This window comes from Nerophis ophidion, linkage group LG01, assembly GCF_033978795.1.
Source record: "Nerophis ophidion isolate RoL-2023_Sa linkage group LG01, RoL_Noph_v1.0, whole genome shotgun sequence".
Classification (NCBI taxonomy): domain Eukaryota; kingdom Metazoa; phylum Chordata; class Actinopteri; order Syngnathiformes; family Syngnathidae; genus Nerophis; species Nerophis ophidion.
The window spans coordinates 33,028,058-33,051,966 of NC_084611.1; the positions used below are offsets into that span (position 1 = coordinate 33,028,058).

General features: G+C 40.9%; 1 protein-coding gene across 3 annotated transcripts in view; it reads right to left on the minus strand.

The window, feature by feature from the left end:
• Positions 1–23,909, minus strand: part of grid2 (glutamate receptor, ionotropic, delta 2) — a 1,199,099-nt gene that overhangs the window by 296,724 nt on the left and 878,466 nt on the right. For all 3 annotated transcript variants that reach the window (XM_061901055.1, XM_061901073.1, XM_061901064.1), the window contains exons 10-11: positions 16,486–16,683; positions 9,232–9,544 (exon numbers count right to left, since the gene is read on the minus strand). In XM_061901055.1, coding sequence (XP_061757039.1) covers positions 9,232–9,544; positions 16,486–16,683 — 511 coding nt within the window. The remainder of the gene's footprint in view (positions 1–9,231; positions 9,545–16,485; positions 16,684–23,909) is intronic.

Genomic DNA, 23,909 nt, shown 5'->3' on the forward strand with positions numbered 1-23,909 from the left:
AGAGTGTGACTAAAACGGCCTTCTTTCATCTCTGTTATATCGCAAAAATGTGTTCCATTTTGTCCACTAGCGATGCTGAGATCATTATTCATGCATTCGTTACGTCTCGTCTCGATTACTGTAACGTATTATTTTCGGGTCTTTCTATGTCTAGCATTAAAAAATTACAGTTGGTACAAAATGCGGCAGCTAGACTTTTGACAAGAACAACAAAGTTTGATCATATTGCACCTATTCTCTATATACTTTGATGTACCTATGTACATACATACCTATAGATATACCTATACTGGCTCACTTGCACAGGCTTCCTGTGCACTTAAGATGTGACTTAAAGGTTTTACTACTTACGTACAGTATAAAATACTAACTCCATCCTATCTTGCCGATTGTATTGTACCATATTTCCTGGCAAGAAATCTGCGTTCAAAGAACTCTGGCCTATTAGTGATTCCCAGAGCCCCAAAAAAGTCTGCATGCTACAGAGCGTTTTCTATTCGGACTCCAGTACTCTGGAATGCCCTCCCGGTAACAGTTAGAGATGCTACCTCAGGAGAAGCATTTATGTCCCATCTTAAAACTCATTTGTATACTCTAGCCTTTAAATAGACCCCCTTTTTAGACCAGTTGATCTGCCGTTTCTTTTCTTTTTCTGCTCTACCCCCCTTTTCCTTTGTGGAGGGGGGGCACAGGTTCGGTGACCATGGATAAAGGGCTGGCTGTCCAGAGTCGGGACTCAGGGTTGACCGCTCGCCTGTGCATTGGTTGGGGACTTCTCTACCCTGCTGACCTGTCTCTGCTCGGTATGGTCTCCTGCTGGCCCCATTATGGACTGGACTCTCACTATTATGTTAGATCCACTATGGACAAGACTTTCACAATATTATGCTAGACCCACTCGACGTCCATTGAGGGGGCGGGGGGGTCACCCACATCTGCGGTCCTTTTCAAGGTTTCTCATTGACATGCCACTTGGTTGAGTTTTTCCTTACCCCCGATGTGGGATCTGAAAGGAGGATGTTGTTGTAGCTTGTACAGCCCTTTGAGATATTTGTGATTTAGGGCTAAATACATACACATTGATTGATTGATTGATTGATTGATTGATAGGGTGCCTACTGTTGCGTTGGACCAGTTCTTCCTCCCAGGGAATTTAAGTTACTGGTCGATTCCAAGTTCTTTTGATTATATATATGCTGAGTAAGAAGGACCATCGAGACAGAATTGGATTATTTTTAAGTTTTACTGAACCTTTAGGAGGTCAACTTAACCGATACATTCATATTGGCTTCTCTAGATGATCTGGCATTCCAGGGGAAAAACACTCTCTTTTCACACAAAAGAAAGCCCCGTCCCCCTCCTCTCAACACCATAAGGTTAGAGAGATGTGGGGGTTGTCTTCACATTCTGATGGTTTACGACACTAACCTGGGATCTGAAGACAAAAAGAGACTAGTTAGAATACACAAAGGAAAAGTACTAGCTAAAAATGGCTATGTAAAAAGGAATAACTCTTAAACATATCAGCATCTTTCAACTCTACTTCAACCTTAGATTTACGCTCTGCTAATTCCAACCAAGTTATTTTTGGCCTGCCAAATCAGTGACGAATCACCTGTGACCGAAGGGCCGCTGACAGCACGAGCTGTAGGAAGACGACTCGCCGACTCACTCGTTTTCCTCATTAACCACGCCATGACTAAAATGTTAATTACTTGTAAAAAGAGAAATGAATGCCAAAATCAAACAGCAATCAGCGTGCATCATCATTAGCACCACAAACAGCCGCCGCACAAGATGGACGATTGTTTAGCGGAGGGCGGAATGCTCATCAGCATCTCATTCAGCGACTCTTGAAAGCAAAAAGCAAACTTTCTGTGACTGTAGACAATGAGCTCAAAGGAAAATTTCTGTTTTGCACCTGTCGGGAAAGTAACATGCTATTTTTCTTTATAGTGGAATTCTTCCAGTAAACTCGCGCTAAAAGCCTTTTTTCAAGGGTCCACATTATGCACAAGTGATTTGTTGAATGGTGTTCAAAGAGAGACTGTTTATTAGTACCAAACATGAGCAAAGTATCACCTTCTACACTCCATCTTGCTCCACTTTTGATAGAGAACACTCAACAGTCGCTTTTGATGCCGAGGGTATTCATGACGTAATGCAGCAAAAACTATCATATTGACCTCTGACCCGCCCCTCGCGAGAAGAGCGCGGCCGTCGTGTATTTAGTAACGTGTCATCAAAGAGTAAAAATTAGAGATGTCCAATAATATCGGAGTGCCGATATTATCGGCCGATAAATGCTTTAAAATGTAATATCGGAAATTAGTGTAGTAAATACAGAGCGCCAATAAACCTTAAAGACACTTCCTTTACACGCCGGGCCAATCACATAATATCCACAGCTTTTCACACAAGTGAATGCAAGCATACTTGGTCAACAGCCAAACAGGTCACACTGAGGGTGGCCGCATAAACAACTTTAACACTGTTACAAATATACACCACACTGTGAACCAACACCTAAATAGGATGACATACACTTTACGGGAGAACATCCGCACCGTAACACAACATAAACACAACAGAACAAATACCCAGAACCCCTTGCAGCACTAACTCTTCCGGGACGCTACAATATACATCCCCGCTACCACCAAACTCCACCCATTTCAACCGCCTCAGGCTCTCTCAGGGAGAGCATTTCCCAAATTCCAAGCTGCTGTTATAAGGCATGTTAAAAAAAAAAAAATACACTTTGTGACTTCAATAATAAATATGGCAGGGTCATGTTGGCATTTTTTCCCCATAACTTGAGTTGATTTATTTTGGAAAACATTGTTACATTGTTTAAAGCATCCAGCGGGGTGTCGGGACAAAATTAGGCATGAAAATGTGTTTGTGGAGAGACGGAGCCGACGAACCGACAGCGGGCCAGGGCAAATGGTGGTCCTGCCCAAGATGGCGGACAAGAGGCGGAGCATGCAGCAGAGCGGATAGGCGGGGCATGCCTGGAGCGACACTGCAGCCGTCAGAATCAGGTGCGTACACATCACACCTGTTCTCAATCACTGCATCTTCTGCTGCAGCATAAAAGTGGAGAAGGAGGAGCAATCTTGGCAGAAGTAGGAGAGGAACCACCCGACAACGAAGACCAAGAGAGCGACGAGATCAATCCAGAGCGAGACACAGCCACCTGCTACCGAAAGGTGCGCCGCGACGAGCAGAAAGAGCCACCGAGCTAGAAATTGGCGCGACCGACTGTCAAGACAATATGTTTTTTGAAATAATAAACCCGAGTCAAACCTGCTACGATGATTCCTGTATCGATCGGCACTGCAACCCACACGAGGACGGCTGGAGACCCGTCACAGTGTTAATTCCACGACTATATATATCGGTATCAGTTGATATCGGAATCTGTAATTAAGATTTGGACAATATCAGATATTGGCAAAAAAACCATTATTAGACATCTCTTGTAAAAATGCATTTCTTTCAATATGCATCATAACAAAAGCGGGTAATACTAAAAAAAAAAAAAGATAAATGTTGATAGTCCAACTCATACTGACTGGTATACACAAGCTATGGAAATGATAGCAGTAGAAAAAAAATGCATTTAGCTTCAATAATGATGAGTCATATATTGGAATATGGATCCATTATTTATATTTGTTTTAACTATTAAATGAACCTGAAATATGACTTATTTTATCCCTGTGGAATATATTGGACACAATGTGTTGTCAAGTTTCTGAGATGCGATGCAAGTGTAAGCCACTGTTCATTTTTGTCAATCAATCAATGTTTATATATATATATAGCCCTAAATTAAAAGTGTCTCAAAGGGCTGCACAAGCCACAACGATATCCGCGGTTCAGCGCCCACATAAGGGCAAGGAAAAACTCACAACCTAGTGGGACGTTTGGGATTTTTGTAATGTTTTTATTTTATTCTTTATAAATTGCTGTAATGATAATGTCAATGAGGGATTTCTATGTTGTAATTCTCATTAATATTTATACTGTTTTTGATATTATTAATTTTTGTTTTGGCTACTTTTGGATTGTTTTGTGTCATGTTTCTGTGTTCTGTCAATGATTCTGTTGATTGCTATTCTGAATGTTGCTGGGCCGGGTTTGGTTTTGGAATTGGAATTGTATTATTATAAATAAATAAATGATAAATGGGTTGTACTTGTTCTACCTTCAAGGTTCTCAAAGCGCTTTGACACTACTTCCACATTTAACCATTCACACACACACATTCACACACTGATGGAGGGAGCTGCTATGCAAGGTGCTAACCAGCACCCATCAGGAGCAAGGGTGAAATGTCTTGCTCAGGACACAACCGACGTGACGAGGTTGGTACTATGTGGGGATTGAACCAGGGACCCTCGGGTTGCGCACGGCCACTCTTCCACTGCGCCACGCCACGGTATTATTGTGTATTATTTTGTTGGATTGATTAATAAAAATAATACACATAAAAAAAGAGGATGGGTTTGTTGGACAGGTCTATGCTACACATCCTAAAATAAATCTATTAGTCAGCTACAGGCGTGGAATCGTTAAGTATGACCGTTCAGTTTTTCTTAGAGAAATAGGCTAACCTAGAATATTGTCGCAGTTGAAACGTGAATGAATGTTAGAATGGAGCTTTATTCTAGTTTTGCTAACGTTTGTGCCTGAGTGTACCATTACTTAATCTTACCTTGTTGTATGTGATATATACAGGGATGGGTAGTAATGGGCTACATGTACTCTGTTATATTCACTTAGGTAGCTTTTTGGTTGAATTGTACTTGTCATAGTTCCATATTGTCAGGACTATATGCCGCAGATACTGGATATAACAGTTTGTTCTAAAATGAGATATTTACATACTTCACTTTGTCAATGTTTGTTTACATACCTTAATTTTTTTCAAAAAGTGCCTGTAACACGGCAGTAAAAACAGCTGATCAAACAAAACAGAAAAGTCACTGATGTCTTTATCCATCCTTTATAAGATTATTTTGATTTTCTTGGTTTTTAATACATTTCATGGGATTTATCAGGATTCTTTCTTGTACTTTGTAAACACTTTTAGTTTGAACAGTTTCTTAAAGTGGATCGTTTCTGTACATTGTTTGATTTTCTTCTGCTTAATACATTCCATAATTTAGCCGTTAGGGAAGAAACATGCATAGATTAGCCACACCTTTGAATAAACCGCAGGGTTCGAAGCGTGGGAAAAAATTAGCGACTTATAGTCTGGAAAATACAGTAGTTTTAATGCAACATACTTTTTGTTTTTGTGAAGAAGGAATGTAACATTGCATTTCATTCCGATCTTACTGCACATTCTCATTATATTCATTCATAATCTATTGATTACTGCTCGCAAAGACGCACACATTTGGCTTGTTAGAGAAGCTTCTTTGAGTGTGATTGTCATGTGACTCAATTTCACCAATCCACTTGTGACTCGTGTCTACGTTACACCAATCAAACACAGCCTGGCAGTCACATGACTGCACTAATTCTACACACAGTAAAATGTGACATGACATCAAAGGTTCAATGCTTACCTATAAACTAGGACTACTGTTATAAACTAGGACTACACTATGTACTACTACTACAATACATAAAAAAAAATCATTAATTAATAAATAAATCAGAAATGGCAACTAAATAAATCAGAAGTTACAAGCTAGTTACTCAGTACTTCACTAGTATTTTTTGTATTGAATATTTACTTTCTCTTACCCAAGTAATTGTTTGGACCACTACTTTTTACTTTGACTTGAGTCATTTTATTTTAAAATAATGGCTCCTCTACCAACCTTTGAATATATGACATCTATTACATTCAACAGTCTACATGTACTCTAAAAAGTGGCTAAAGTACACAATAGCGCTATTTGGAGACACAAACTGTCAGAGACAGGCGTGAATAAACACTGCTCATTAGAATTGGGCTCTCTTGGTTGCTTTGATGGGTCTGATCCTGTCTCTGGCCATGCTCCCTCCACCCCAGCAGACGATCGCGTGGAACACCGTAGAAGCCACCATAGTGTATATGTTTTTTTTTTCTTGTTGTTTGTACTTTTGTGGCTGTATGTAGACATGTCTGGTTGCATCAGCTCTGCTCTTTCAATGTCTTTAATGTCCTTTGATGGTTGATGTTTCCCTTTTACATGCATGCTTATGGGTGCTATGACCATGGGATTTATTTATTTTTCCCTTGGCCTCAGTCTGGACCCCCTTTATAGGGGCCCAGGCTTAGACTGAATTTTTTTTTTTACCCTCACCTCCCCAGCGTTGACCTGTTCGTATTTTTTTTTAAGGGGCACCAGAAGTTGGCAGAACCGTCAGCAATTCTGTTCTGTCTCCCTGTAATGTTTGTCTGCTCTTGAATGGGATTGTGCTGAAAATCTTAATTTCCCCTCGGGGATTAATCCAGTATATCTGAATCTGATTCTGATTCTGATTAAAGCTACAGACACACAAAACATAATTTTCCATGTAGGGCTTAATAAAATCCCTTTTAAACTGTCAAAATTCTCTCACAAAGGCTAGATTTTCGACAACACACTTCTGATACCCCTCTGAAACTCAAAACAGTTTAAACCTACTAGAAAAAATGGAACCTTTAACATTAATCAAAATCCATTAAGGTTTTTGCTAAGCATACAAGCCATCTATCCACAAAGTACTTTCGAACAACACTTTTGATTTCCCTCGATAAGGCCACATGCCCTGTCCTCGGTTAGCATACTCTAGCAACCGTGGGAACTCAAACCAATCTTGCCGAATCTTATTTTCCATGCCCTCTTTTCTTAAGGTCACATTTGTAATTCCTGACTCTGCTTCAAATCCTCCCCTTGATATCCACACCTGAGCACCAAATGCTGGATTACGGTAAATCTGAGAAGAGATAACTTGGAGGAAGCAGGTCATTACCCCGTCGGTCAATCCTGGTGGGACAAATGCTTCTGACTTCTTTTTTTTACTTATTTGCTATCATTGACGGTCACTCCACATTAGATGGTTTTGTGTCACAAATTTTCTTTCAGATTTCACATTTTCAGATAGTTTTACGCGACAAAAAAAATAATCAAAGTTTAGAACTATGTCAAAGAGTGCATACTTAAAAAAAACATGTTTGGAAATTATCAGCATTATTAAATTATATATTTATATGTATATATATATATATATCCATCCATCCATTTTCTACCGCTTATCCCCTTTGGGGTCGCGGGGGGCGCTGGTGCCTATCTCAGCTACAATCGGGTGGAAGGCAGTGTACACCCTGGACACGTCGCCACCTCATCACAGGGCCAACACAGATAGACAGACAACATTCACACTCACATTCACACACTAGGGCCAATTTAGTGTTGCCAATCAACCTATCCCCAGGTGCATGTCTCTGGAAGTGGGAGGAAGCCGGAGTACCCAGAGGGAACCCACGCAGTCACGGGGAGAACATGCAAACCCCACACAGAAAGATCTCGAGCCCGTGATTGAACCAAGACTACTCAGGACCTTCGTATAGTGAGGCAGACTGTTATGACACACGCACAGTCTGTTTTGCCATCTTCTGCGGGAGCATTCAACAGCTCCACTCTGAGCGCGTCCAGACAAGCCTCCACATGCGCCGTGCGGACCGCTCCCACACACAGCTGGAGACGATCATCAATCAAGACACCTGGCAGTGATTACGGATGACAGGATAAAGATCCTCGCCGCTGAATCCTCGTTGTTGGAACGTTGCTATTGCTTGCAGTAAGCCTCACGTATCTGACTCTCACTAGTGATCTATTCCTGTGCTCGTTTTCCTCCTGCCTTGTTTGTGATCTCCTTCGTCTCTCCTTCCTCCCACAGTCCCTGTCTCCATTCCCGCTGCCATCCTCTCCGAAACCCTGATTGCTCTTCTGGATCCCCGACACATTGCCTGGACTTTGGACGCTCTCCCCTGCCCCACGACCACGAGACTGCTTTTGCCTTCTCCCTCTGGTTTGGACGCCACCATCCAACACGCATGACAACATTCCTTACGGTATTTCCATGTATTAATTCCAGCACATAGCTCACACTCAAACACATAGTAGCATACACATCCTACGTTATCATAAATTACTCAATAAAAATTGAGTTGTACTTCCACTGTTGTACCGTCTCCTTCCACCCGTCTCCACCTTAACACAGACGCACTACCTCCACTTACTCCTCTGCCACCTTGAAGCCCTATATATATATACCGTATTTCCTTGAATAGCCGCTGGGCATGTGATATGCGCCTGCCTTGAACTACTGCCGGGTATAACTCGCTCCCCAAATTACTTAGCGCACGCTTACTTTTACCGCAGGGTCAAATTTGTGACGCTTCCCCTGCCGGCATTTTCAAAATGGCAGAGGAGTTGTTTTTTGCTTCTACTAACTGTAAACCAGGGGTCTTGTTCCACAGCCATACAGATCACACTGATGGTTGTGATATAAAACTACTTTAACACTCTTAATAATATGCGCCACACTCTGTGAACCCACACCAAACACATTTCTGGAGAACATTGGCTCTGTAACACATTATAAACGCAAAATAACACTTACCCAGAATGCAAGGTATCCATGACTCTTGGCTATGGTATACACGTGCTAGCAACAACCCCTCCCCCCCGTGCGTCGGCTGAGGTGGGCGGGGTTGGGGGCGCGTGTCTAATATATCCAAGAGTCACGGATGCACGGCATTATGGGTAATCCCTATGCAGCGTTTATAATGCGCCACGGAGCCAATGCTCTCCAGAAATGTGCTTGGTGTTCCACCGTGCTGCCCCGTCATCATTCATAATGATAGTGAATGATGGGTAACATTCCTAAAAAAAGTGCAGTTCCCCTTTAAGAGTAAAACAATATCACCATTTTAAACACATTTTCTTTGATCAATTGATAATCCATCAACAGCTATTTGAGTCATGTCCCTCTCAGAGTGTTCTGAACTCCTGTTTCCATGCAAAAATCAACTTCCAATAGCTGAAGTGATACTGTTGTTCTTTACACAGCAAACGAATAGGGAATGACTCAACAGTACCCCCTCTGGTGGCAGCCAGGTAGTGATGTTAATTTTCCCTACATTTATTTCAGACGCGAACACATCAACGCTCATTTGCAAACAATCGGTCAAATTCTTAGTGATTTGGGGAAGATAATAGAGACGCATATTGTACATACCTTGCTGTACGAAGGATCCGTACACAAACCACATGGAGTTGTACAGAGTGGTTGACGACACGGACCCCATGGGCAATCGGGGCGGGTTGAGCCAGTTGAGCAAGTAGACCAGGATGCCGACCAGCAGCACGGTGCCCGCGATGCACGCCCACAGCGACAAGTCGAAGGGCGCTAGACAGGCAAATATGTCCACCGTGCGCTCGGCCTTGCGTAGCAGGACACCCACGGAGTAGTCCATGTAGCGCATGGTGAAGTCCACCGCGCTCTCACGCTCCGACGTGATGGTCAGGGCGGAAAGTCCCACGTCGGCCCGCTGCAATGCACAACAAAGCAACACGGTTTGACTCAGTTTGGTACTGTTACACATTTTTAAAAAACATTTTGCTCATCCATCCATTTTGTACTGCTTGTCCTTTTCGAGGTCGCTGGAGCCTATGTCAGCTGCATTTGGGCGGTAGGCGGGGTACACCCTGGACATGTTAGTGTCTATCAATCAAAGTCAATCAATCTAAGTGTATTTATATAGCCCTGTGGAGAGGCGCAGCCGGCGAACGACCAGCGGGGCAGGGCACGCTGGAGCCCGGCCCAAGATGGCGGCAAGGAGGTGGAGAATGCGGCCGAGCGGAGAGGCGGGGCGTGTCGAGAGCAACGCCTCAATCGAGTTCAGGTGCGTGGATCACGCACCTACAGACAATCAATAAATATCCTCTGGCTGTATAAAAGGGCAGCAGCGGAGGAGGGTGAGGGGGTAGGAGGTGGAGAGTCCACAGCAGTGGCTAGAGAGCAGAAGCAACAGGAAGCAAGACACGAGAGACGGAGACGCGGCCGACTAAACCACGGACCGGACAGCGAGAGACTAGGAGCGAGACACGGAGAACGAGCATCGAGAGCGGCAACGTTTTTTTTTTGTCTCTCTGTCTAATACCCCTCTTATCCCCACAATTTCCCCCTCTGTCTTGCTTTTTTTCTCTTTCTATTCCTTCCTGCTCCGGCCTGGTTGCACAAAATTATAATATAAATGGATTTAATAAAGTCAAATTAAAAAAAGGCAACAAGAGAAGTATCCTACACTTCTCTTTTGTAAAGTAAATCTGAACAGCCAATATGGGCATCTACATCAACAATATGATTTGCTTGAGAAGCCTGACAGGACAAAAAAAATAAAAAAATGATTTTGACCCACTTCTATGGTGGAAGAAAATGAGCCTATATATCCTCTTATTACCAAGTTAGCCAGGCTGGGGGGGGGGGTTAATCTGAGGCTGAGTTGACTTGAAACTGTTTAATGTTTCACTTTTTATATGTAGAAGAAACATTTTTTCATTTTATTTAATCTGCGCAACAACTTGAGGCAGTTTAATGTTGACTAACGTGGACCCTGACTTTGTTAAAAAACTTATTGTGGTGTTACCATTTAGTGGTCAATTGTACAGAATATGTACTGTACTGTGCAATCTACTAATGAAAGTCTCAATCAATCAATAAAAAAAGCACTTTGTATGTAGAAAGGTTTTGTTAAGAAACCATTCTGAGCCTTATCTTATTTTATTTTATATATGTTGACCACATTAACCCAGGCAATGGACCCTGTGTGTATATGTATGGTATGCCATTATTTACACATTTGGTAAATAAATAACCCAAAAATGTATAATTTTTTGTTTTCTTACTGTACGGAACCAAAATATTTGTGTACCTTTATACCCCTAATATATTGTGTGTAAAGTCTCAACATGTTGGCAGGACATTGGCATGGCACAGCCCATAATTGTCTTTTTTTGTTGTGTGGAGTGTTAAACATTGAAGTAAGAACGTGCGTTTGCTGCATGTATTTACAGCCACTGCACATTAATATGGGTTGAGCTCAAAGCATCCTTTCGGGAGATTTTGAATAGGGCCGATAATAGAAAGGTGAACATTCTCACAAGTGTACAGGATTAATTGAATTGAGGAAAAAGATCATTAAAAATGTTTAGTATCGGAGACAAAAGCCGCAAATATGCTATGGCAAGCTTTAAGAGTTCCGAGAAAACAGGAGGATATGGAAAACAAATATAAATAAAACGCTACCCTGGGAGGGCATCAAAAGGTTGCTTTGCAAACATGATTATGAATGCACCTCATGCACATGCCTAATAAATCATCTTAAGGCAAGAAAACCAAAGCGCGCCTCGACAAGATGCACTGCGAAATATTTCTAGTGTATTTCGAGGGTTCGTTTAATGTTTGAATATATTTGAATTGCTGTACTGTTGTTGTTATTCCTGTGTTGTAATGGACCAGTCAAAGTTCACCAGAGAGCTTTAATGTGTAATGAGTGTTTACTGTGCCTGACAAAATCAAACGCTTGCTCTCTAGTTCGTACTGAATACGTAATTATCAATATTAAAGCAACTTGTGTACTTGCTGGAGGAACACAGGCACTATCGGTATGACTTATTGTTGCACTAAGTTTTGAAGAAACATTCCCGACGGCCATACGAGTCAAAAAAAAAGGGACGATAAAAGCCTAGCGAGCAAATATGTATCTCCATGCACAATATTCCGTCGCTCACACCAATTATAATCACCTCCAATACAGATAGTAAACTGCATTTCTTAGTATTTTAAGTATCATTATAAAGTACAATTACCACTGGAGGATGAGGCTAAACATATCTTACACACCGAGAGCAAGGCGGGTGCTGGCATGCCATTAGCTAAAGTAGCCGTTGCGCTTGCTCGAAAAAAAATGGATCAATAAATTGGTAGTGTCAAGGTGCGTGATGTTGAGAGTGTCAAAACGCACACACAAAGTGCATACAAGCAATAACATCTTAGAGAGGACAAATGGAAAAAAAACCCTCAATTTTACTGGTTAAGAGTGTTACTAAAACGGCCTTCTTTCATCTCCGTAATATCGCAGAAAAGGTGTTCCATTTTGTCCACTAGCGACGCTGAGATTATTATTCATACGATCGTTATGTTTCGTCTCGATTACTGTAACATATTTTTTTCGGGGCTCCCTATGTCTAGCATTAAAAGACTACAGTTGGTACAAAATGCGGCTGCTAGACTTTTGACAAGAACAAGGAAGTTTGATCATATTAGGCCTATACTGTATATACCTTTTTATACTTATATACATATATACCTATAGATATACCTGTACTGGCTCACCTGCACTGACTTCCTGTGCACTTAAGATGTGACTTTAAGGTTTTACTACTGACGTATAAAATACTACACGATCTAGCTCCATCCTATCTTGCCGATTGTATTGTACCATATGTCCCGGCAAAAAATCTGCCTTCAAAGAACTCTGGCTTATTAGTGATTCCCAGACCCCCAAACAAGTCTACAGGCTATAGAGGGTTTTCTATTCGGGCTCCAGTACTCTGGAACGCCCTACCAGCAACAGTTAGAGATGCTACCTCAGTAGAAGCATATAAGTCCCATCTTAAACTCATTCGTATACTCTAGCCTTGAAATAGACCCCCTTTTAGACCAGTTGATCTGCCGTTTCTTTTCTTTTCTCCTCTGCCCCCCTCTCCCTGTGGATGGGGGAGGGGGGGGCACAGGTCCGGTGGCCATGGATGAAGTGCCAACTGTCCAGAGTTGGGACCCGGGTTGGACCGCTCGCCTGTGCATCGGTTGGGGACATCTCTGCGCTGCTGACCCGTCTCCGCTCGGGATGGTCTCCTCCTGGCCCCACTGTGGACTGGACTTTCGCTATTATGTTATATCCACTATGGACTGGACTTTCACAATATTATGTTAGACCCACTCGATGTCCATTGCCTCCGGTCTCCCCTGGGGGGTGGTCACCCACATCTTCGGTCCTCTCCAAGGTTTTTCATAGTCATTCACGTTGACATCCCACTGGATTGTGAGTTTTTCCTTGCCCTTATGTGGGCTCTGAACCGAGGATGTTGTTGTGGCTTGTGCAGCCCTTTGAGACACTTGTGATTTAGAGCTATATAAATAAACATTGATTGATTAATGGATTTGTTAATAAAAAGAGTGCATGAAGCGCAATATGGAAGTATTTGGGCTTTAAAACTAATAAAAAAGGTGATGCTTTAACAGGGAGGCACTTTTCACTTCACAATGGGTCCGTAAACCTCCGCTCTTGGGTTAGAGGTCGGTCTTGGTCAGAATGACAAGGCCGTCGATTAGTTACAACTTGGTCACTTTATTTAGAATTTCCACAGGGCACAATCGGACATCCACCAAAGCTATTGACACTACTGCACATGCTAGCGCTACCTCTCTTAACTTGTCCACTCACTCACTCACGTCACTCATACCACATACTGCCGTTCTTAAAGGCGCACACACCCACATACGCTACTCTCAAAACAGCAAGCTTTAAAACACGCCTCCCCAAATGTGGCAATTAGTATTTCCACCTTTGCTTCAAACTTAGGTAAACATTTAGATAATGAACATACAGATCTGCACAAGGGGTTATAAAGACTGACAGGTAAATATGTATTTGTTACACCTGTCCTGCTGTTCGGTCCGGTGCAGACTGTAGTCAAGGAGCATACGGAAGACTTTTCCTTCAGGGTCGATGCCATTTCAGTGCCTTTTAATTGATATTTGAACCTTGTAAAATTGTTCTTTGACTGGGAGTATTTTGTTAAAATAAAGCCAATATTGACATTTTTTATAGCTCCATTTATTTTGAAAAGTACTGAAAAGTTTAGAAAATTATCGCTATACATTCTGGTACCAGTACTATATAATTGGTACCGGGACAACCCAAATCCCTTCGTATGAAGTAAATTTGGTTAGTACTAGTTTTTCCATTCGGCCTGACCTAAGCCTAGAGTCTATGTGTTAAATAGATAATAACATGTGTAATTAACTTCATATCTTATGACAGGGTTGTAAACCATAAGTAGGTTGGATATAATTATTAAATACAATAAAAATCAAGAGTAAGAATACTAATTCAGTGTTACTTTTTGAGTAGGCCCCTAGGTCAAAACAGTTAAGAACCCCTGATTTAATGTATACAACTGAAATATTTAAATTACTGGTCTGCTCAGCTTGAATGTCACTAAGTACTAGGGCTGCGAATCTTTGGGTGTCCCACGATTCGATTCAATATCGATTCTTGTGGTCAAGATTCGATAATGTATCGATTTTTTCGATTCAACGCGATTCTCGATTCAAAAGCAATATTTTTTCGATTCAAAACGATTCTGGATTCATTCAATAAATAGGATTTTAGCAGGATCCACCCCAGTCTGCTGACATGTTAGCAGAATAGGATATTTTTTTTTTTAAGATTTTATAATTGTAAAGGACAATGTTTTATCAACTGATTGCAATAATGTAAATTGGTTATAACTATTAAATGAACCAAAAATATGATTTTTTTCATCTTCGTGAAAACATTGGACACAGTGCGTTGTCACTGTGACACTATTGTTCTTTTTTTTTTTAAATAAATGTCCAATGATATTGTAAATGAGGGATTTTTAATCACTGCTATACTGAAATTACAACTATTATTGATACTGTTGTTGATAATATTTGTTTTTGATTCACTACTTTTAATTTGTTCTGTGTCATGTTTGTGTCTCCTCAATTGCTCTGTTTATTGCATTTCTGAGTGTTGGGTCAGGTTTGGCTTTGGAATTGGATTGCATTGTTATGGTATTGCTGTGTAGCGGTTTGTTGGATTGATAAAAAAAAACAAATAAACAAAAAAAAAAACGATTTACAAAAAATGAGAATCGAATCTGAATCGCACAACGTATTCGAATCGATTTTTTCCCACACCCCTACTAAGTACCATAAAAAATGTAAAGGCTTGTTTTTTTTTTTTTTTAAACAAAATGGGCATTTTTTAAGAACTGGTTTGGGCATTGTTTACGCACTGACATTGTTTTTAAAGTACCCATTTGGTACAAATACCAGTTACAAATGTGAAGAATTCCCATTCTTAGTCAGAGATGCATCCCACTTTTTAACATTAACAAGTATAAAAAGAAGTTAACAACTGTAAAATGTAAACAAGGGCCTAAAACAGTCTGTTAACTTTGATTGGTTGATACTTGTGTAGCAGTTGGCACTGCTATGAATGTGAAGGTGTTTAATTCACACCACTTCCTGTTTAAATTCATTATGTTATGTTCCCTTTTTCAGGAAATCCCTAAATTATTTGGTGGATTTGGTGGACGAGACCCTGCCCCAAGTGGAAGAGTTCAAGTACCTAGGAGTCTTGTTCATGAGTGAGGTAAGAGTGGATCGTGAGGTCGACAGGCGGGTCGGTTTGGCATCTTCAGTAATTTGGACGCTGTATCGATCAGTTGTGGTGAAGAAGGAGCTGAGCAGGAAGGCAAAGCTCTCAATTTACTGGTCGATCTATGTTCCCATCCTCACCTATGGTCATGAGCTTTGGGTTTTGACCGAAAGGACAAGATCACGGGTACAAACGGCCATAATGAGTTTCCTCCGCCGGGTGGCGTGTCTCTCCCTTAGAGATAGGGTGAGAAGCTCTGTCATCCGGGAGGAGCTCAAAGTAAAGCCGCTGCTCCTCCACATCGAGAGGATCCAGATGTGGTGGTTTGAGCATCTGGTCAGGATGCCACCCGAAAGCTTCCCAAGGGAGGTGTTTAAGCCACGTCCAACCAGTAGGAGACCACGGAGAAGACCCAGGACACGTTGGGAAGACTATGTCTCCCTGGCTGGCCTGGGAACGCCTCGGGATCCCCCGGTAGGAACAGGACGAAGTGGCTGGGGAGAGGGAAGTCTGGGCTTTCCTGCTTAGGCTGCTGCCCCCGCGCCCCAACCTCGGATAAGCGGAAAAAGATGGATGGATGTATGGATGGATGGATGGATAAAAAAAAAAAAAGGTTATTATGTCACGTAATACTGTATGTATTTGTGTTGTAATCCACTCACACAACGCTGCTGGAGAAACCACATCAGTGTCGTCACTATAAACAAGTTAAACATCGGGCCCCCTTTGGTGTCTTCAATTAAATATTTACTTTTGGACGTGACATGATTTACTTACTTACTGCGCTGCTAAAAAGGGGACCGAGTGTGTGCAGAGTCGCCCCCCGGGGGGAAGCCGAGGCCGTACTTAGCATAAGTGACGCCGATAGCATGTGACGTTTTGCCTGCCTCCCCTTGTGCATTGCTTCACAGCATTTTGCATAAATAGCCAACAATTAGGCATCATTTTTGTGGCAAGTCTGCACTTGTAGGGCACAAATGTGTACTTTTTTAATTTGTTTTTGGGGTGTTCCTCACCTTAAAAACCAGTTCCCCCATCAGTCCGTTCCACTGTCCGTCGGGCTGCAAGCTGCCATACTTGTGGTCTGGGGCGATGTAGATCTCGTACTTGAAGCCCAAGTAGTTGGCGAGAGCATCGAGGACGTCGATAGAAAAGCCCTGGTACTTCTTGGGTTTGCCCAGAACGTTCTCAGAGACCATCACAAAGGGCTCCTCCTGGAAAGCAAAAAACAAGAAACCAAATGAGTCGGTAAATCGGTCAGTCGATATGACAGTCGTTCAAAGCCATCCAATTACTCAGGCTCCCATTAGAGTGTTCTTTCAGGTGACAAACCTGTGAACACACACGATGACTTGTAGTTAACACCTCCTACTGTATACCGAGACTTAGAAAGGTTAAGACAAGGGTCGGCAACCCGAAACGTTGAAAGAGCCATTTTGGACCAAAGATACAAAAAAAAAAATCGGTTTGGGGCCGCAAAAAATTAAAAGTCTTATTTAAATGTTGTAATGAAGGCAGCCCATGACGAAAGTGTCAATATTAGCTATAAAAGCCTACTGTCAAAATGACTATGTGTCCCAAATCTTCGTTGACAAATGTTGCAACTTTATATTAATTCTACACATTTTTACAACATTAGAAACCATTAGTAAATCAGAGGCTATTTAGAAGGTGAGATAACTCCTGGAAATTACTGACTTTTAATGTGTGTGTCCAATTTAAAGGAAATGGCAGGGTGTCTACTTTTAATAGAATTAGTACAAACTTTGCAAGCCAGCTGACGTTTGCTGTGGTTTGGAACAACATGGCACACAAACTACTATCAGAAATGCAGCCAATATTATATACAGATAATGTGTCATGAGAAATTCAAAACTAAATTATATACAAAGAGATAGGCTCCAGCGCGCCCCGCAACCCCGAAAGGAATAAGCCATACAAAACGGATGGATGGATGGAGGATAAAAGTAAAGGAAAATAAATTAGCTCAAATAACATACATGATAACAATAAATAATAATATAATAACATACAGTTAGCCTAAGTAGTCTGATTAGCACTCCAACAAGTGAACAATATCAACAAAGTGCACCTTTGTGCATTTACGCACAGCATAAAACGTTTGGTGGACAAAATGAGACAACGAAGGAGTGGAAGATTTTACATGTAAACAAAATGTTGCGTCACAGTTCACACTATGTAGAGTTCAAGAACCGCCATATTTAGTAGGACAAAACAATGTTCACCAAATACTCATATTCAACAGTGGGCTTTCCAACAATATTTTTAATCTTAAAAAAAAAAATGCTCTAGGGAGCCACTAGGGCGGCGCTAATGAGCCGCATGGGGCTCGAGAATTGCGGGTTGCTGACCCCTAGGTTAAGACCAAGACCTTGTAAGGGTCAAGAACCACACCAAGACAAGACCCAAGACTTGGCACCATGCAAACAAACTAGCATTACCACGTTTTTTCTCATAGCCCCTGACGGTCATACGTGTAGCAAAATGAGGATACAAAAAAAAAAAACATGCACACGAAAAACATGCACACCTACTGTGTTGCATGTGCTAATTTTTTAACGAATACACCACACGGTGGCGCTGTTTTCAATCCCCAAATTTGACCCCATAGGTTGGATAGACTTAAATTTGTGCAAAGCTCAATTCATTATTTATCAGAATCAGAAGTACTTTATTAATTCCAGTGGGGAAATCAATATCAGCAGCAAGAAAAATTGTGTGCAAAAAAAAAAAAAACCTTGAGTAGATACTTCAAAAGACTGTTGTGTTTTATGAAGACATTTTTCATTATAATATGACATTTAAAAAACTTCACTCAGCCTTCATTAATTTTGGTAAATGTACATGTTTATTCTAATTTAAATATTTGTTAAATGTTTTATGTACCTGTAATATCTCACTGTTGATAGAAGACAATGTTTGTTGTCTTGTTTTTAATAACAGCATATATTTCTTTTACAAAAAATAAAGTTATAATATTAAAATAAAAATTGTACTACTAAAAAATATAAAATATTTTTTTTTTTACAATAATACAATTGCAATTATTTTTTTTAATAAAAATCATAATTTGTAATGTTCCGATAATCATGGACTAAGTATACTCACTATGAACTTATGTAAGGAAAAAGTGGTATTATTATAAGAGAAAAATCACAATATCAAAATGAAACCATGTGTGCTACAGTATAAAAAGGCTAAACTTGTGGTTAGAGTGTCCGCCCTGAGATCGTTAGGTCATGAGTTCAAACCCCGGCCGAGTCATACCCAAGACCCATTACCTCCCTGCTTGACACACAGCATCAAGGGTTGGAAGAATGGTGGAAAATTCCTATAACACACTCCGCAACCTTGTGGACAGAAGAGTTGAAGCTGTAATAGCTGCAAAAAGTGGACCGACATCATATTGAACCCTATGGGTTAGGAATGTGATGGCACTGCCTGTGAATCAAGGCAGGTGGCCAAATACTTTTGGCAATATAGTGTACATTCAGTCAGGGCTCAAACACAAGCGATGCACAGAATAACATAATACAATGTAAAACCCTGTTTAGATACATAAAGTAAAGTGCATAAAATTTAAAGTCTGACCAAGTCTGACGCCTCCGGGTGCTGACTGCTACACCAGTCTTGCAGGCATAGCCTTTGACAACTATTGTGGGGGCCAGTGTGAACTTTGACACATGCCGGGGGGCGGGTATAAAGGTGTAAGCGGGTTATCGACAGCGTGTGTGCATAGCTGGCGAGAGATGTTTGCTGCTGTGAGGGTTTTTCCAGTGCCTGAATGTGCCGTGTTGCTACAAGTTATAATAAAGTCTGCATGTTGCAAGACAAATTTGTCTTCTTTCCTCCAAGACAAGTCACCTTGGACTCGCCAAATTTGTTACCGATAGTTTGGGGTTGTACGGTATACCGGTATTAGAATAGTACCGCGATACTAATGAATATGTGTCTTACAAGTATCATCCCTGTAGAACGAGGAATAGCTAAACATCCTTCACTACACACCGTAGCTCACCGGCGTCAAATTGTAAACAAACGTCATTGGTTGATCTACACCTGACATCCACTGTAGTGATACCAAGTACAGGAGCGTATCTAGTCGTTACTACTACACTGTAAAAAGTCGGTGTTCAAAAACAAGAAAAATACAAATAAAAATGAGGGGTATTTAATTTGAACTAAGCAAAATTATCTGCCAATAGAACAACAAAATTCGGCTTGTCAAGACTTTCCAAAACAAGTAAAATTAGCTAACCTCAATGAACCCAAAAATACCTTAAAATAGGTATATTCTCACTTATAACAAGTGCACTTTTTTTGGTACAAAATCTTCTATTGTTTTTTTTTTAATTCATATTATGTTTATTAACTCATGAAATATGTCCTTGAACACATGAGGACTTAGAATATGACCAATGTATGATCCTGTAACTACTTGGTATCGGATTGATACCCAAATTTGTGGCATCATCCAAAACTAATGTAAAGCATCCAAACAACAGAAGAATAAATGCTTTTTACATTTGAACAGAAGTGTAGATAGAACATTCTGAAAGAGAAAGTAAGCAGATATTAACAGTAAAAGAACAAGTAGATTATTAATTAATTTTCTACCACTTATCCTTAATAATTTTGACAAAATAATAGAATGGAAAATGACGCAATATGTTACTGCATAAGTCAGCAGACTAAATTTGTCATGTCCTGTTAATCATGTTTAGTTTGGCTTGGTTCTTTTTGGTTTTTGTATTTGGTCAGTTCCTGTTTTTTCACTCCCTGCTTTGTTTCCATGACAACCCATTAGTTTTCACCTGTCCTCATGTCACACACCTGATTCATTTGAACTCATGCACCTGTTGTCAATCACCACATCACTATTTAAGCCTGCAGTTGCCAGACAGTCAGCCATGCGACATCACCCTCTATACACCCTTGTTATTCATGCTGATGTTCCATGCTGCTCTTTTTCATGCTCTTTTCTCGTTCCAAGTAAGTTTTCTTTATTCATGCCATAGTTTGCAAGTTTTCTTTTATGTCCATAGTTCTGCCTTTGTGCAAGTTTTTGTTATTACCCTTTGTTTTTGTAGTACTTTTGAGTGTTAAAATTAAAAGATGTCATTACCTTTACGCCATGTCCGATCCAGTCGCTTCGCACCTCGGGAAAACAGTCCACACAATATTCCTAGTCTTGACAAAATTGGGAATCTTTTTTGTTTACTTACTACTAAAAGACAAGTTGTCTTGTTTGTTCACTAGTTTATTTAAGGATAAACTTGTAATACGAAACATGTTTAATGTACCCTTAGATTTTTTTGTTAAAATAAAGCCAATAATGCTTGTTTTTGTGGTGCCCTATACTTAGAAAAGTACTGAAAAGTACCAAAAATTAACAAAATAATTTTGGTACCGGTAACAGTACCAAAATATTGCTATCGGGACAACACAGTTCGTCCCTTGATGAAAGTTATATGTAAATTTTGCGATTCATATCGTCGTTTTATCGCCTTTTTTGGAACAGTCCTTTTTCTCCTGCGCTAATTAGATGAAAACAGCGATATGTTTTGTTTCAAAAGTAACTAATTTTTAACTAAAATTTGGTTTTCATTCCAAATTCCTGTCTCATTTTAAATGCATTTGGGAGAAAATATCTACCGTTCCCGTGCACGTTCCTTTAAATACCGTATGATTGTTTTAACCTTCTCAAATAAATATATTAAAAATCAATAAACCCCCAAAGCAACAGAGTGCCCTCTTTGTTTCTTTTTTCTGGGCAATTTATCAATATGAGTGTGTGTGTGTGTGTGTGTGTGTGTGTGTGGCATCTAAAGGGCAGCTGTCTGTTGACGTTAAAGACATCCAGCAAACATTTGACATTTCAGCCAATTAAATCAACACAGCTCAGGGAGGGGGAAAAACAAACAAAATAAGAACTCTTTAAAGCATGAAAGCAAAAAAAAAAAAAAAAACAGACGCTAATATAATATTTTACGCTTGAATAAAAATATAACTTCAACGCACTTGGACGCACACAAGCCACCCTATTGATGAGTGGAATGTTTAAGGCCAATACGCCTGGCAGATTTATGAAAGCCCCGTGTGTTATTGAGTGCAGTCTTCACATCCACGCTCACACACACACACACACACACACACACACACACACACACACACACACACACACACACACACACACACACACACACACACACACACACACATACACACACACACACGCGCTATGTTCGGTATTAGCTTGGTGGTTTCTAATCCTTGCTAGCTGCAGCCGTTCAATAAGCTATTAGGCAGCGATCGGACATGCATGCCAAGTCCCTCGCTCACTGCAAGCATCCATCAACCCAGGCGGAAACACACACACACACACACACACACACACACACACACACACACACACACACACACACACACACACACACACACACACACACACACACTCACACACACACAATGGTAATAACACTAAGGTCCTACTAACTGTATATACACTATCCATGTTCTTTAAAGCAGTGGTTCTCAAACTTGTTTCACCAAGTATAACCTTAAAAAACATTTGGGTTTCCAGGTTCCACCACGATGACCACATTTTTAAAATACAGTAGCATAGTACATTTAAGTATTAATTAAAAAACAAGGGAGAGTGTCACGGTGCATGCGCAATCCCTCATGTCATCCGTAGCGAGCGCCGACACGCCCCTGCACGGCTGCAGGTAATCAACGATCAGCGCACGTGGTCCTGATTATAACGGCAGAAGTCCTAAAGACCAGCGGACCCAAATATCCAGTGCCGGAACAGTTTTTTTTTTTATTGTTTTTTTTATGTTTCAACATATTGAGCCAAGATTTGAAATTTTGTTTTCAACCAAGAAAAGTGCACTTGTTATTAGACAGTATATACTTATATTAAGGTATGTTTTGCTTGTTTTGGAAAGTCTTGACGAGCCGAATTTTCTTGTTCGATTGGCAGATAATATTGTTTAGTTCAAGTAAAATACTCCTAATTTCTGTATTTATTTTTCCTGTTTTTAAACGCTGACTTTTTGCAGTGTAGCCACACTTATATTTACACCATGTACCAAATAAAATTGCTTCGAGGTGGGTAAGCCCAACCAAACTTATTCCTTACATTAGGCGCACTGCGATATAAGGTGCACTGTCAAGTTTTGAACGGGGGGAAAAAATGAGTGCACTTTATAGTTCGGAAACTATGTTAATTTTTTTTGCAAGGCAAAACTGTTGTCGTTACACGAAACGTTTATTTGCTTCTTCTCCTCTGGAAGGACAGAATCACCTGTTTGTGTTTCGCTTTACTACAACTCCCTTTATCACGTGATCTCGCACATTCGGGTGTGGGCAATGGACGGCGAAGACGTTTCGCGGCGGAGACGTTCAGCGGCCGTTACACATCCAGTGGGAATTTACAGGGTTAGAGATTTTTGGTTCAGCAATAGCCTGAAGCAAGTGCTTTAGCAAACCACAGTTGGAGCAGAATGAAATTGTTTTGACCTGAACATCGGTTCTAAGTAGGCCCGCTGTAAAAGTACCGGTATAGAATAAGACAAGTCGAAGACTATACATGGGAGCGTTAAAAGGTCAAAGCCAACGTTTAACTTATGCAAAGGCAGAAGTTTGCAGCTGCATGTAGTTTTTAAAAACACATCCCTCCTCTGACAAGCGTCAAGAAAAAAAAGGCTGAGATTTTGCAGACTTGAATCAATGGTGTCAGATTTTTACTTTGTTAAACATTGTCAGGGACAAAAGGGGCATATATTAATCTTAAAAAAACCCAAAACATTCACTTACATTGACCTGCCGGCCTCGATCAATACTCAGCCCATGTTCTGAAAACTGCATCTGGTCTCGAGCTTCGCCCTGCCACTCACCAGCAGTGAGCGCTTGGCCCTAGTCCACAGGTCGTTCTCCTTTTGTAAAAGTGTGGCAGTGATATATTGTTTTTCTCCGCCCGTCGAGTCAAGTGTTGCATCCATCAGGTTGACGATTCTCCTTATTTGTCAACGACGAAAAATAGTAGCCGGTTCGTCTGAATTTTAAACGAGGACTCCCCTGTTTTCCACATGCATTCTTAAATTTGCAAGTTGTGTGCATCCCCGTTTGACTTGTTGACTAGCAGGGTGTTTCTGAGAAGAGAACCAATTGCAGAAGTCCAAATTCAGTTTCATGAAACTAGGTTGATTGGCAACACTAAATTGGCCCTACTGTGTGAATGTGAGTGTGAATGTTGTTGCTGGGTTGGCCCTGTGATGAGGTAGCTAGACTGACCATACGTCCTCTTTTCCCCGGAAATGTCCTCTTTTGCGGGGCTGTCCGGGCTGTCTGGGCGGGGTTTCTGAAATGCCTCAATTGTCTGGCGTTTTGAGTCAGGGTTGCGTGTATTTTCAAT